Genomic DNA, 15,339 nt, shown 5'->3' on the forward strand with positions numbered 1-15,339 from the left:
GGTAGCCTTCAGTTAGTTGGGCATCATCTGTGGAGAGTGAAATTGAGTTAACCAGTCAATGATCCTTTTATCAGTTCTGTTTCATCATTTGCTAACTTTATTTATAAAGCTTTTTAAAGTATACTAGACCAAGTGGGGCCCGTTGGGTCCCTGTCACACGGGAGGGTTGGTCCCCGAACCCAGTATTCCACCACTCGCCCATAGCCCACAACTGCGCAGGCGCAGCTGACGGGTTCCCGGTGTGACGCCAGATATCCCTGTTGTGACGCGAGTCACGGCAACCCTCCCCAAGTGCGCCTCACCATCCCTCTTCCTACCCCTATCCCCCTCCTCTTCACCCTCCCTCTTTCCCCTCTCCTCCCCTCCCCTCCCCACCCTCTCTCACATCTCCCTCGCTCTCATTTCCCCTACCCTCGGTCACTACCCTTACCTCCATATCCCCTCTCCCCTCCTCTCCCTCTGTCTCCCTGCTCCCCCACTCCTCCCCTCTCTCCTATCCCACTCCCCCACTAAACACAATGTTTAAATAACATTTATCCTCCTCCCCTACTCCCTCTCCTTACAACAATGTAATAAATCTCTCATTGCATTGGGAGTCATATCATTTGATAACATTGTAACGGGCAGGGCAAGTTTTAAAGTGAAAAGTTTTAAAAAAAATTAAGTGAAAAGTGATTTTTTTAAAAGTTTAAATGTGAATAACGTAAAACATAACATCAATCTGAATGGAGTACTGCTGTGTATTTGAAAACTGAGTTTTTTTTAATGAAAATTAGATCCCCTAGTGATGTTATTGTGGGGTGGAACACTGCTGATGGGCAGTTTATGTAAATATGATCCCATTGTGGCATCATACGCTGCTAACTGCCAGTGCAAGTTCACGTGATTTTTGTCAAATTGGATTTTGTAAAGTTTAAAATGTGAATAACTTGTAAAATATACCATCAATCTGAACAAAACTTGACACAACACACCACAGGACAATGGTGAGTACGGTGAGCCAACAATTGTAGCTCGATCGTGTACCGTTTTGGTATAATTTCAGAATCACATGGACAGACAGACAGACATAATAACAAACAAGATGAGAGAACCCGTTCCCCAATGCAATATCCCACCACTCACCCATAGCCCCCACGGGAGGCCTGGTCCTCCAACGCAACCCATTCCCCCACGCAATATTCCAGCACTCACCTATAGCCGCCAACTGTGCAGGGGCTGCTCATTTCGCCTTATTCAGCCTCCCACATTTTTAAACTAAAAAAATGCACTTGCTAGTTAGCAGAACTCAGTGCACTTGGATAGCAACATTGTTGCGAGCAGGGTTAAGCACAGGGAATAAGCAAAATAGTTTTTTTCCATGTTTTTAGAGGTTTTTGTACATTTTCATAAATAACTCGAGAAATAATGCATGAAATGTTCAGATAAGGCGTATTTTGACTTCACGGCATAAATCTTTATTGGAATATGTAAAAAAGATGTGAAACGCACACGAACATCACACACACAAATAAATACACATCCAAGATCAGAGTTTTATAAGTATACTAGACCAAGTGGGACCCGTTGGGTCCCGTCCACTCGACGCGTGGTTGCGGGGGGGGTTGGGCCTTCGGCGTCACACACACACTAACCACCCCTCCACACACACATACTAACCCCCCCCTTGATATATTAATATTATTAATTCGCTCCTTTAAACCCATTCCCCACCCTATCTACTCATGCATAACCCCCAACTGTGCAGGTGCGGCTAGAGAGGGGGAGTGGAGAGGGTGAGGGGGGTAGAGCGGGAGAGGGAGGGGGTATAGAGGGAGAGGGAGGGTGGTAGTGATTGAGGACTGGGGGGGTGAGCGGCGTCACAGGGAAGGACTGGTTCCCAAACGCAATACTCCACCAGAGAGGGGGGGAGCACAGAGGTGGGGCCAGAAAGGGAGGGGGGTAGAGAGGGAGCAGGAGCAGGAGATAGAGGGGGAGCGGGTAGAGAGGGTGCAAGCGGGTAGAGAGGGAGGGGGAGGGGGTAGCGAGGGAGGGGGAGGGGGTAGAGGCAGCACCAACGCAGGACGTAGAGCACCAGCCTCCCCACCAGGCGCCGGGTCCGAGCAAGACTGCGGGCGGGAGTGGACCCCTGAGCGAGGCCGCGGGCGGGTGTCGAGCCGAGGACCCTGAGCGAGGTAGCGGGCAATCGTCGACCCTAGGGAAGCTGCGGGCGGACGTTGACTCGAGGAAGGCCACGGGCGGGCGTCGAGCTGGGCTCAGCCCGCGGCAGCGGCCTCCCCATCAGGCGCATGGACGCTGAGCGGGCACGACCACTCTCCATGCAGCGGAGGGCTGGCCGATTGTGGCTTCTGCAAGGTGAAACCCACCCACCCGCGTGACAGACGATCGGACGGGGGAGACAGCTAGGAGGTCGTCTCCCGTGATGGTCAGAGATCGCCGGGTGGGATCGGGATCACCAGCGAGGAAAAGGCATCACGATTCCCTGAGTTCCTGTGATCGACGGACGAATCGCAGGTCTCTCGTATGTGTATGTGACAAATAAACTTGACTTGACAACCTCTCACTGAGGGCGTTATGGCCGCCACAGTCACCTTCCCATCACGCTGCCCTGCACCCTCACCCGCCTCCGCGCGGCGATAACGAACGCCGCCGCCATGTTCTAGAACTTCACCCAGCAGCACGACCTGAGCATCAGTTTAAAACGCTAAGTGATGAATTTAAAGAAGTGAAAGTTAAGAAACCAAGAAGTACAGAAGACATAACAGGGGTGACATCACTCACAGCGCAAGCAGAGGCAGGCAGTCAGATCCATTGTGATGTCATCATCGTTTATTTTCTAAGTTATTTGAGATTTGAGAACATTTTCATAAATAACTCGAGAAATAATGCATGAAATATTCGGGTAAGGCAATTTTTGACATCATGGCGTAAATTTCTATCGGAATATGTAAAAATTTCACCATTAGCGCGTCGTGTTTTCAAGAAGATGTGAAACGCACTTGAACATCACACACAAATACACACACATCCAAGATCAGAGTTTTATACGTATAGAAATTTGAAATCTGACAGTTTCATCAGCTATTCTAATCTGAGAGTTGATACTTACCCAGATAGTTCCATATTTTGTGTTATTAAAGGTGATGTTTTCAAAAATGGATTTGCTTCATCCTTCTTCAAACTTGTTTTTGTCTCTTCCGTTTCTTGTAATAGTTTACATTCAGGTTCTGAATTGTAGTTTTTAACATAATAGTGTAAAATTTGATTTTTAACATCATGACGCAAACCTCTGTCCGAATATGCAAAATTTTCACCGTTAGCGTGTTGTGTTTTCGAGGAGATGTGAAATGCACACGAACATCACACAAATAAATACACATCCAAGATCAGAGTTTTATTAGTATACAGATAGATAGATATACTAGGCCAACCTGTCACACGGGAGGCCTGGTCCCCCAACGTGACCCGCTCCCCAACGGAATATTGCACCACTAACCTGTAGCCCCCGCGGGAGGCGTGGTCCCCAACTCAACCTGTTCCCGAACGTAAGATTCCAGAACTCCCCTGCCTCTCCCAGTAATTCACCCTCACCCTCCCCCTCCCCCTCTTGTCCTGCCAGGAGCTGGGGTAAGAAAAAATCCAATTGCAATTACCCTGCCTGCCAATTGCAATAGCAATTCACCCTCCCACTCCTGTTGAAGCACCTGCTTCATAGGGTACAGTTTTGTAGCTTACTGAGTCCTTATAGGAATTCATTCTGTAAAAAAAGAAAAACAGACAGATTTCAACTATTATATTTAAAATGGATATTTATATTTTGTGTTACTGCACTAATATATGGTTTCTTTATACGATCTAGGTGTGCATGTCAACAGCTGACAGCCAAAGTCAACAAAAGATTTAACAAGGTTTCTGGGTATGAATACAAGCGTCTTCTGCAATGTGCACCTTCTGGGTCAGTTAAACTAAAGTTAATTTCTTCAAAAGAATAATTTAATGTTTGTCTACATTCTCTTGAATGCAGGGTAGCACTATCCTATACTGTTTTGGGAAATAAATTTGGTGTGAGAAATATTTGGTGCAAATTTTAATTCTTTCCTCCAAGGGATTCATTGAATTGTAGCACTATCCATCTGCAGTTTCCAATTGGCTTGGCTGCTAGATTTGCAATGCTAATTTTAAAAGTACTGAACTGAATGACACACTGGAGGAGTTTGTAGTACTTTTTTTTTCAACTACTGAAAACCGGAATTGTTCAGTAACAACTTTAACGTAAAACTGATGGTGTTAAATGTAATGCCAGTACTAAATGATTTACAATTATTTCAATTGCTTATTATTGTAATGGAAAATTTGCTGCATTCAATATGAAGATTGCACTGAAACATAAATTAAGTCCATGAGCAGTGTTCGATCAAGAGATGCCAATGACAGGATTGAGTGTCTCAATGTTGGTTGGTAACTGGAAATTATTGTTGAATGGGATGTTTTCAATGAATGACTTTCTTTCCAGGGTTTACGAATGTAACAAGTGGTGCAAATGCGACAAAAGAATGTGTGAAAACAGAGTTGTACAACAGGGCCTTACAGTTCGACTGCAGTTGTTTAAAACGCACAGAAAAGGCTGGGGAGTCCGTTGTATGGATGATGTTGATAAAGGAACCTTTGTGTGTTGTTACACAGGTATGACAATATGATCTTTATTTGACCAAGTGCTGTACTTTAGGCAAAACTGTTAAATTGTATGATTTAAAAAAAAAAAAAAAGATTCATAATTTTTGCAAATACTTTATAATATGGCTAATTCCAATATTTTTCTAATTTCAAACATCATAGTTCATAAGTTTCATTTTTCCACAATTAGGATGCTTGTGTGTGTTATTAATTTTCTCTTCTTTCTATACTGTGTAAAACTTGACGTAAACAATGCATATATTCCTGGACGCAAGTTTTCAATTTTTTATAATGTTCTCAAAGTAAAGTAAAATTTGCTTTGATATCTGCCAGCTAGGAGTTCCATTTTTCCATTCCACACCTTTTGGAAATAATTTATTTTCAATAGCAAACCATTTGCCGTGGATTATTTGCACTTGCAATAGTATTGTGGCGGTTCCTGGGGAATAGGCCATTCCCTGATTCATCCCCCTCGGCACTTCATGGACAGGTCAGGGGGCGGCTCCCAGCTGCGAAGATAAGAGCAGGGATTATTGGCGCGAGACCTGTCTTCAGTCTCTCACTGAAGCGGAAAGTAGTGTGCTGTGCTCATTAAAGCCTCTACAGAATATGCCTGGCTCCTCGCCTTCATTCCTGGCTCTCTCACGCACCCACTACACTGGTGACCCTCAACATTTCGTCGCGATGGACTCGAATATTCTACAGGACGCACATCCTGGTCAACCACCTTTGGACCATGCCAGTCCCCCGCCTGATCTCCACGCCGTTTTGTTCAAGCTGCCAACCCTGTGGACCGACGATCCCGAGATCTGGTTTGACCAGGCCGAGGGGCGTGACGGCAGATGCAACGAAATACTATTATATTATCAGCGCACTCGACCAGGCCTCTGCCTTTTCTCCGCGCACCCCCCCCCCCCCCCCCCCCCCCCGCCCCCCACCGGCTAATAAGTATGAGGCCCTTATGGCCCTACCCTCCCCTAGGATTGGCCTCAGCGAGGCCGAGCGGGCGACCCAAATCTTGCGGATGACTGGCCTGGGTGACCAAGTGTTTAAGAAGGAACTGCAGATGTTGGAAAATCGAAGGTACACAAAAATGCTGGAGAAACTCAGCGTGTGCAGCAGCATCTATGGAGCGAAGGAAAATAGGCAACGTTTCGGGCCAAAACCCTTCTTCAGACTTGGCCTCTGCCTTGCTGGGCAATATGATGGCCCTTATGGGCGACCACGAGCCCTGTTTTCTTTTTAAACAATCTGCTTACCTGCAGCAGCTTCCGTCGGGCATCCGCCTGCAGCTTACCAGCGACACTTTCACCGACATGCAGTCGGTGGGCGAGAGCGCGCCGATCAAATTTGAATGGCCCGTAAGCAGGCCCTGGATGTGCTGGTCGGTGCTTCAATTGACTGTGTCTCCGCCGCGCCTAAACGCCCTCCGTGGCGGGATCCAGCCTGGTGCAAGCAGACACCTCCAAAAGGTCATGCATTCCAAAGCGCCCCTACAGAAGATCGACTCCGATCCTCGTGGGGTCTACTGTTTTATAGGTCATCGGACCCTGTGGCACGAAACTAGATGGGAGTGGACTCCCCTACAACCCAATCACACATATCAAAATCATTATACAGTTATTGACAGTTCCCTAACCCAATTACAAAGTACCCCATTACAATGTTTCTACAGAAGCTTCTGGAAATAAGTTAACTAAAGTAATGCAACATTTTCCCAGGTTGTCTAAACAATTCAAACAAGGTTTCACACTTCAGCCAATCATCAAACAGCAGTACAAACCCAGCAACATTATTAACAGTATTTACAACTCCCCCTTATTTGACCAATCCTGACCAGGCATTTGCAATACATCTGAGCTCCTCTGCAAAGTCCTCATGAATTTGAACAAAGGAAAGGACATCTGGACTTCACCTCATCCTGCAATTCAGTCTAGGGTCCAGACTTTCTGGAACCGGCTCACAGCTTGCAACTTTTCACAGAAAGAGGCCAAGCAGGCCCTGCAAATGCAAAGACCCTCCATTTTGTAATACCTCTAATTTAGCCAATATCTAAGTTGAAGTATGTAGTGGTACTAAACTAATACTTTGCATCTGTATTCACCAAGGAGAAGGACTTGGAGGACAACAAGATCAGTGTGGAGAATACAAATATACTAGGGCAGATTGAGATCGAGAGGGAGATGGTGCTGACGCTCTTGAAGAACTTTAAGGTGGATAAATCTGCAGGGCCTGATGGATCTATCCCAGGTTATTGAAGGAGGAAAGAGAGGAGATTACGGGGTCGAGACGGGAGTATTTGTTTCTTCTCTAGCCATAGGCGTGTTCCTGCAAAGCTGGAGAGTGGCCAATGTTGTGTCTTTATTTAATAGAGGAAGTAGAGAGAATCCAGTGAGCCTCACGTTAGTGGTAGGGAAACAATTGGAGAGAATTCTTTGAGATAAGATTTACACTTATTTGGAAGAGAATGGGCTAAATTGGGATAGTCAGCATGGCTTTGTCTGTGACAGGTTGTATCTCAATAACTTGGATGAGTTTTTTTGAGGAGGTGACAAGGGAGATTGATGAAGTAGGGCGGTGGATATTGATCACATGGATTTTAGTAAAGCTTTGATATGGTTCCTCATGGTAGGCTGATCCAGTAGATTAAGATGTATGGGATTCACGATGACTTGGTTGTATGGATTCAGACTGCAATATTCATAGAAAATGTTTATGGTGGAAGGAATATATTCAGACAGGAGGTCTGTGACCAGTGGAGATCCGCAGAGATCTGTACAGATGGAATTAAACCCAAGAAAGTGTGAGGTATTGCACTTGGGAGGTTGAATATAAGGAGAGAGTATGCAGTTGATGGTAAGACCCTTAACAGCATTAATGTGCAGATGGATCTTGGAGTCCAAGTTCATAGCTCACTAAAGATGGCAGCACAAGTAGATAGGGTGGTAAAGAAGGCATATGGTATGCTTGCCTTCATTGTTTGGGGTATTGAATAGGAAGTTATGATGCAGCTCAAAGGACTTTGGTTAGGTCACATTTGAAGTATTGTGTGCAGTTCTAGTCACCCCATTACAGGAAAGATGTGGACGTGTTGAAGGTGGTGCAGTGGAAGTTTGCCAGAATGCTACCCTGATTAGAAGGTTTCAACTGCAGCGAGTGGTTGGATGGATTATTTTCTCTGGAACATTGAAGGAACACTTATTAGGACATAGCTATAAGGTGAGAAGGGAAAAGTTTAAGTCTGGGGCAAGTTTTTTTTTCAGAGTGGTGGGAGCCTGGAACGAATTGCCAGGGATGGTAGTGAAGGCAGATACAATAGTAGTGTGTCAGAGGTTTTTAGATAGGCACATGGTAGTGCAGGAAATAGAGGGTTATGGATCATGTACAGGTAGATGAGATCAGTTAAATTAGGCATCATGTTCGGCACAAACATTGTAGGCCAAAGGGCCTGTTCCTGTGCTCTACTGTTCTATGTGTACATAAATGCATTTAAACAACTGATGAAGAAAGAAAAAATGTCACTTCTACTTTTCTGTGCTATGTCAAATATGGAATTACATTTTTCATCATTAGCTAGTCTGCTGCATATTTGGAATTGAACCTGGAACCAATTTTGTCACATGAATTAGTGCCGTGTCTTATGATGCCTTTTCCAGTTGAGTCATTTTGGATGAACCTATATTTTGTTAAGGCTTTACATTTGTTTACACTATATAGATTTTATATTATTTAAATTATACGTGTTAATACAATTTTGCAGAAAATTTGCGAAAATACTATCTTCAATTTGTTTTTATGTTTAGGTCGAATACTAAGGACCACAAATGAAATAGAGAGCCAAGAAAATGAGAAAGCCATTAATGTTAATGGTACTGATTTAGGTGGCAGCAAAACAGCAATGACCTTCATCAAGAGAGAAAGGAAAGACTCCAATTCGGAACCTGAATGTAAACTATTACAAGAAACGGAAGAGACAAATACAAGTGTGAAGAAGGATGAAGCAATTCCATTTTTGAAAACATCACCTTTAATAACACAAAATATGGAACTATCTGGGTATGTATCAACTCTCAGATTAGAATAGCTGTTGAAACTGTCAGAATTTTAAATCTCTATACTTATAAACTCTGATCTTGGATGTGTGTGTGTTTGTGTGTGTGATGTTCGTGTGGCCTCCCTCGAGTCTCCACCTCGCGCTCGCCGTGGGCCCCACAGTCCCCTCGTCGTGGCCCCAGTGGCCCCCCTGCACCCCTCCCCCTCGCCCCCCCCTCCTCTCCCCCCCCCCCTCTCCCCCCCTCCTCTTCCTGCCCCCCCTCCTCTCCCCCTCCCCCCCCCCTCCTATTCCCCTCTCCTCCCCCCCTCTCTCTCCCCATCTCCCCTCTCTCTCTCCCCCCCATCTCTCTCCCCCTATCTCTCTCCCCCCATCTCTCTCTCTCCCCCCTCCCGCTCTCTCCCTCTCCCTCTCCCTCTCTCCCCCTCTCTCTCTCTCCCTCTCTCTCTCGCGCCCCCTCCCTCCCTCTCTCTCCCTCTCTCTCTCTCCCTCTCTCTCCCTCTCTCTCTCTCCTCCCCCCCTTCCACCCCCCTCTCCCCCCCTCCCCCCCCCACACTCCCCCCTTCCCCCCCCCCCCCCCCCCTTCTCTCTCCCTTCTACCCCCCCTCCCCCTCTCCACCCCTCCCCTCCCCTTCCCCCCCCCCCCCCCCTCCTCCCCCTCTCCCCCCTCCTCTCCCCCCTCTACTCTCTCCCCCCCCCTCCCCCCGCTTCTCCCCCCCTCCCCCCTCGTCCTTCCCCCCCCCCCTCCTCTCCCCCTCCCCCTCTCCCCCCTCTCCCCCCCCTCCTCTCCCCCCTCTCCTCTCTCCCTCCTCCCCTCCTCTCTCCCCCCTCTCCCTCTCCTCTCTCCCCCCCTCCTCTCTCCCCCCTCCTCTGTCCCCCCTCCTCTCTCTCACTCCTTCTCCTGCCCTTCTCTCTCTGCCCTCCTCTCTCTCTCTCCCCCCACCTCCCCTCCCCTCCCCTCCCCCTACCTTTACCTCCCTCTCTCCCCGCTCCCCCCGTGTGTGTGAGGGGTGGTTAGGCCGCCCCCCAACCGCGTGTTGAGGGGACGGGACCCAACGGGTCCCACTTGGTCTAGTAATAAATTATATATTTTTAATAAACAAAGCCTGAAGAAAGGTGGGTGGGTTAAGTGGAATTAAATTGAATAAATTTAATTTGCCAAGTATGTGATACAGTTGTGATATAGTTTCATGATAATATTATTTAATGGCAGAAGAAGAGCTAGAAACTGGGTTGTATGATTTGTGAGTATATCAGTGCATTCTTCTGCTATGCACTCTTATAGTCCAGCCCTTCTCGCTTCCTTCCACCCTATCACCAACTATCCATTTTCCTTCCCTACACCAATCTTCTTCTCTCCTTCCTTGCCCGGCTACTATTGTTGATCAAACCCCATCTAATTCTTACCTGTGCCTTACAGCTGAGAGAACATTGCAGCCCGTGCACTATTACAGAGTGGTATTTCCTCAACAGTCAGCCGGCCTGGGTGCAAGATGGGCTATGACAATAGCATTGGGCCAGCGGGCATGCGGTTCCACTCCCAACCAAATTCCCAAAGGCTTACACCATTGGGATGGGGTTTCTGCAGTTTGCTGGCAGAAACATTGTCACAAGAAAATCAGTGTTGAAATTCTCAAGGAGGCTACAAAGATGGTACCACATAGGCAATGACTCCCAAACAACCAGGAGCTGCACAATTGGACTCTCCTGAATCCTACGAAGAGACTATTGGGTCGTTCATCAGAAAACATCAGAGCTAGTTTTATCATAGACTAGGACAAGAGTGGAACTCGCTATCAAAACATAGAGGGGACGGGGGACACAATTTTTTTGGCGGCCATGCGCGCATGCGCACACTCGCACGCGGAGGCTTCGGAGGCTCATTCCAGCGCTAAATGCAAAGATTTTAAAATCGGGATTACAAAAACTTGGGGGGGGATGTCCCTCACCTCTCAAAACATGGGGGGGGGGGGGGGGGGACACGTGTCCCCTCTGCCCCCCCCCGGGTTTTCCGCCCTGGACTAGGAGATTTTAAAAGTGCAACTGTAAGCCATTTTTTGATTGGAAGTTCCACTAATCATTGCGACACAAGCCTTCACAGGCCTTCAGTCGAAGAAACAATCTTCCATCTCCCTTTGCTTCCTACCATGAAGCCAATTCTCTATCCAGTCAACTAGCTTTCCCAAGTCGCCTAACCTTCCAAAGCAGCCTACCTTGTGGAATTTTATCAAAAAGTCTTGACTCTCACAAATAAATATCTGTACTAATCTTTCACCTTTTTCAAAGTCATCTTCAGACAATAAAACTCCTTCATGAGGCCCTGAAAACCATAGAATACTTTCCACACCTTAGGAGCCATCTCTCTGTTAAGGCAAAAAACAAACTGCTGGAGGTTTGGGTTAAATAGCAGCTGATTGGGTGGGAGTGGAAGAGAAAGGAATTGTGGACTGTTTGGGTCAAGACCATACAATGGGTAAGGAGTGCACCTTTGCAAGAGAGAAACGGTACTTTTCTAACTAGTGCCTTCCAGAAGTAGCACTTCGAGTGGGGGAGAGGTGGTGGGTGGTACTGGTGGTGCTGAGCAACATTTGAGGGAGCATTTGCTGAAACAATGCTGATGTTGGGGCAGTCCAGTGGGAATGCTCTGATTTGACATCGGTACAGCACTGAGGGAGCAACCCAACACCCCCTGCTATCATGTATCATTTGCATCTTTTCTCTAGCCTGCTGGGTAATACTGATTTCCAACTTATTGGTAAGTATTGTACAATGATATATTTCATGTTTGTTTTTCAGTGATGTTTAATATTATTGATTACATGAAAAAATACTTTACACATAACAAGCTGGTATACTTGACTAAACGGCACTGCATTCCCCAAGGATGCTAGATAATGATTTATGTCTTCCGATAGGTTGGTGTTAATAAGTATATAAATCTTTTAGTAGGCCCCCCTCGGTCGTGACTGACCATGGGAATCTTTTATAAAGGTGTTTACTCGCTACTGTTAAAACGCCAGTAAAGCTAATTTGACTTGACGAGACTTTTTACAACCTCTTGTGTCTGCAGGAACAAACTCAGAGTTAGCAAGTCTGAATTAGCTGACTCTGAATTGACATCAATAGAACGGCCAAAAACAAAGACGGCGCTTCTTCAGGCTCGTCGAAGAAAGCTTCTGGAGCAGGTGAAAATAAAAGCATCCATTAGACTTTGTTGAGTAAATACCATAGAACCCTATCAATTCACAATTTCCAATTCATTCTTTTGGTGGTATTGGTTGAATAATAAATGTGTCTCAGTCAACCAAGCCATTGATTTACTGATAATTGTTTTATGGTGTTACTGCCGTCTTATATCAGCCTTAACAAGTACACTCAATTTTAATTGAATACTAGACCAAGTGCAGACCCGTTGGGTCTGTTCCCCCAAAGTGTGGTTGCGGGGGAGGGGGACGGCGGCAAGCGGTCTCACACACACTAACTACCCCCGCGCACACACGCTAACTACCCCCCTCGATATTATATTAATATTATTAATTTGCTCCTTTTACCCCATAACCGCCCTATCCACTGACGCATAGCCCCCAACTCGCAGGCGTGTCTAGAGTGGGGGGGGGGGGGGGGGTGGTATTGGGTGAGGGCAGAGAGAGAGAGAATGGGGAGAGACAGAAGGGCAAGAGACAAAGGGAGACGGGGGGGGGAGGGAGGAGGAGAGGAGGAGGGTGGGTGAGGGTGGGGGAGGAGGGTGAGGAGGAGAGGGAGGAGGGGGGGGGGGGGGGGGAGAGTGAGGGGAAGGGAGGGGGAGAGGTGGGGGGAGAGGGAGGGGGGAAGGGGGGAGAGGGGGAGGGGGGGGGGAGGGAGGGGGGGGAGGGTGGGGGGGAAGGGAGGGGGAGGGAGGGTGGGGAGGGGATGGGGGGTGGAGGGAAGGTGGTAGGGGAGGGGTGGAGGGGAGGGGGGGAAGGGGGTTTAGAGGAGGGAGGGTGGGGGAGGGCAGGGGGGGTGGTGGAGAGGAAAGGGAGAGAGAGAGGGGGGAGAGAGAGAGGGGGGAGAGAGGGAGATGGGAGAGAGAGAGAGAGGGGGGGAGAAACAGAGAGAGCGAAATGCAACCGTGCGTCACTCGTTCAGAATGTCCTGGAAATGAAGCGTGCGCGTCTCGTGCACGAAAGCTGTCGGCAGCTCTATGGAATTCAGGGGAGCAGCCTGCTGCTTCACACACAACGCACTAACCACCCCCCCTCTCTAACCACCCCCCCCCCCCTCTCTAACCACCCCCGCTTCTCTCCCCCCATCCCCTTCAGCCCTCCCCTCCCCTCTCCCCCCCCCCCCCCCTTCCCCCCCCACACGCCTCTCCAGCCATCCCCTCCTCTCCGATCTAAGCTGTCCCCTTCCCCTCCTACAGCCCCTCCCTCCCCTTTTTTTCCCCTAACTGTCTTCCCCCCCTCCAAATTAAAAGTTCCGAATGTGTCAAGAATTAGTGATGTTTTTTGAACTGACTTAATTCAGTTTAAATTCAATGAAAACCAATGGATTCTACAACCTGGCAGCTGGGGAGGCAGGGTCGGTGGGGCCACTCATGTGGCCCACTGGTGTGGAATCCCTTCCCTTATTTTGAGGGGCATCTCCACCATACTCTGCCCCCCATGTCCAGCAGCGGAAGGAACGTAGACTGTGGTCCTCCCCCACCGAGCCTTGGTGTTGGCTCCTCCCTCACATCCACCCCTCTCGACTGAAGGAGCAGTTGCTGCAAATCTATCTGGAGTTGACACAATTCCCTCTGACTCTGTCTTGCTCTCTGGAAGCCTGAAGGAGGCAGTGGTCAGAGAATAACGCCGACGTGAGGTCGGTGTGTCTGACCGTGACAGCCTTCGACGTGAAGAGGAAGTCTACCTGGACCGGACTGAACCGTCCAATCTCGACCAGGTGAACCGCGCCTGGGACCCACCTGCAGGGTGGCTGAAGGCGTCGCGCAGCTTTGCGTCTTTTACCATATCCATTAGGAACTTGGAGGTGCTGTCCAGTCTGTTGTCGGCACTGCCGGATCGTCCAGCCGCATCAATGATGCAGTTGAAGTCACCGGCCAGAACGAGCTGCCGGGACGTGGCCAGCAGCGATGGGAGCTGCTGGAGAAACGGCCAGCTGCTCGCTCTGCACGGGTGAGGCATGCACATTAATCAGCCAGAGCGGCGAGCCACGGTAAATTACATCCACCAGGAGGAATCCCACCCACCTCCTCCCTGACCGCAGTGATGGCGAAGCTCTCTCCCCGCAGCAAGATCCCCAGGCCGGAAGTGCGACAGTCAATACCCCCCGACCACACCGATAGACAGCGGGGCCACCATCGCGACCACCTCTGATAGCAGCGGAGGTGTGGCAGCCCGCACTCCCACAGAAAAGTCACTCCGCCTTGACCTTGGCCAGGTACTGCAAGGTATTCCCACATTGCGTAGTGTTCTTCACACTGCGCACGTTTAATGATGCCAGGGGGTTATCCTCTGGCATAATGGGAGTTGTCGTTGGGGGGACCATCCTTGTTCCACCCCCTTCTGGGCGCACCAACCACTCCGCCTACTGTAGCTGGGGTACGGTGGCTGATTCAGTGCTCCCGGAGCTGGGGCCCATCGGCCGCTGCACTGCACCTGGTCTGCACCTGGTGCTGGGGGACAATAGGTGTGGCCTTTCCCTTTTCCTCACCCGTTTTCTTCCTCTGCCTCCGTTGTCGGGTCCTCTATGTTGCCTCATCCTCAGACGAGGAGAGCTTGCTGGCATCGGTCTGGGAAAGGACACTTTTCTTGGACTTACCCGTCCCTTCCGGCCTCGGCTCTTTGGGCAGAACCCTCCAGTGTTTCTTCCTGTTCATCACCTGCCATTCCTCCTGCTGTTTCCCCTCTTCCATTGACTCTCCCACCTGGACAGGACGCTGGGGGTCACTGTCCAGCGATTGGGGGCTTGAGGTGGTCGGGCTGTCCTCATCCCTGTTCTCACTTTCTGCTGGGGCCTTGGCAGTGGTTGGGGGCGTCGCCCACCCTGAGGATGTTGGCAAAAGCCCCTCTTGTCGCCTTTGCGTAGGTGCAGGCTCTTTTAGGGCAGGCCCTGTAAAGGTGGCCTGCCTCCCCGCACAGGTTGCAGTTCTTGCTGACTAAGCAGTCCTTTGTCTTGTGGCCCTGCAGCTTGTAGTTCTTGCAGACAATTGCAATGCATTGGCCTGCCACATGCCCAGGCTTGTTGCAATTCCTGCACAGCCTGGGCTCCCTCCGATAGCGAACACTGAGGGAGGGTGGATGATGGCTCCCTTCTCGTCCACCCTCAGCTTCACCTTCACTTGCCGCTTGTCCAGATCCCGAATAGGTCCTTCACATCCACACAGTTCCGTGGTCCCTTGACATACCGAGCAAGGAAGGTGAGGACATTCACAACGGGCACATGTGGATTAAACATGTGCACTGTGATCATCCGTTCCTTCTGGGTGGGGGGGGATGAAAGAGCGACTGCACCTTCAGCTGCGACAGCGGAGCTTCGTTCCCCTTCTCCGGGAAGTCTTGCATCAACTTCTGCCATCCAGTCGGATACTTGAAGGTAATGTCAAAGTTTCCTTTACCCGGGAAGTCCTGGAGGCA

General features: G+C 49.1%; 1 protein-coding gene across 1 annotated transcript in view; it reads left to right on the forward strand.

Moving 5' to 3' along the window:
• LOC129702836 (histone-lysine N-methyltransferase SETDB2-like) overlaps positions 1–15,339 on the forward strand; it is a 69,147-nt gene that overhangs the window by 38,456 nt on the left and 15,352 nt on the right. Inside the window, exons 17-20 of the mRNA XM_055644863.1 lie at positions 3,860–3,955; positions 4,514–4,683; positions 8,478–8,730; positions 11,796–11,910. Coding sequence (XP_055500838.1) covers positions 3,860–3,955; positions 4,514–4,683; positions 8,478–8,730; positions 11,796–11,910 — 634 coding nt within the window. The remainder of the gene's footprint in view (positions 1–3,859; positions 3,956–4,513; positions 4,684–8,477; positions 8,731–11,795; positions 11,911–15,339) is intronic.

Source organism: Leucoraja erinacea, chromosome 13, assembly GCF_028641065.1.
Source record: "Leucoraja erinacea ecotype New England chromosome 13, Leri_hhj_1, whole genome shotgun sequence".
NCBI classification, from domain to species: Eukaryota; Metazoa; Chordata; class Chondrichthyes; order Rajiformes; family Rajidae; genus Leucoraja; species Leucoraja erinaceus.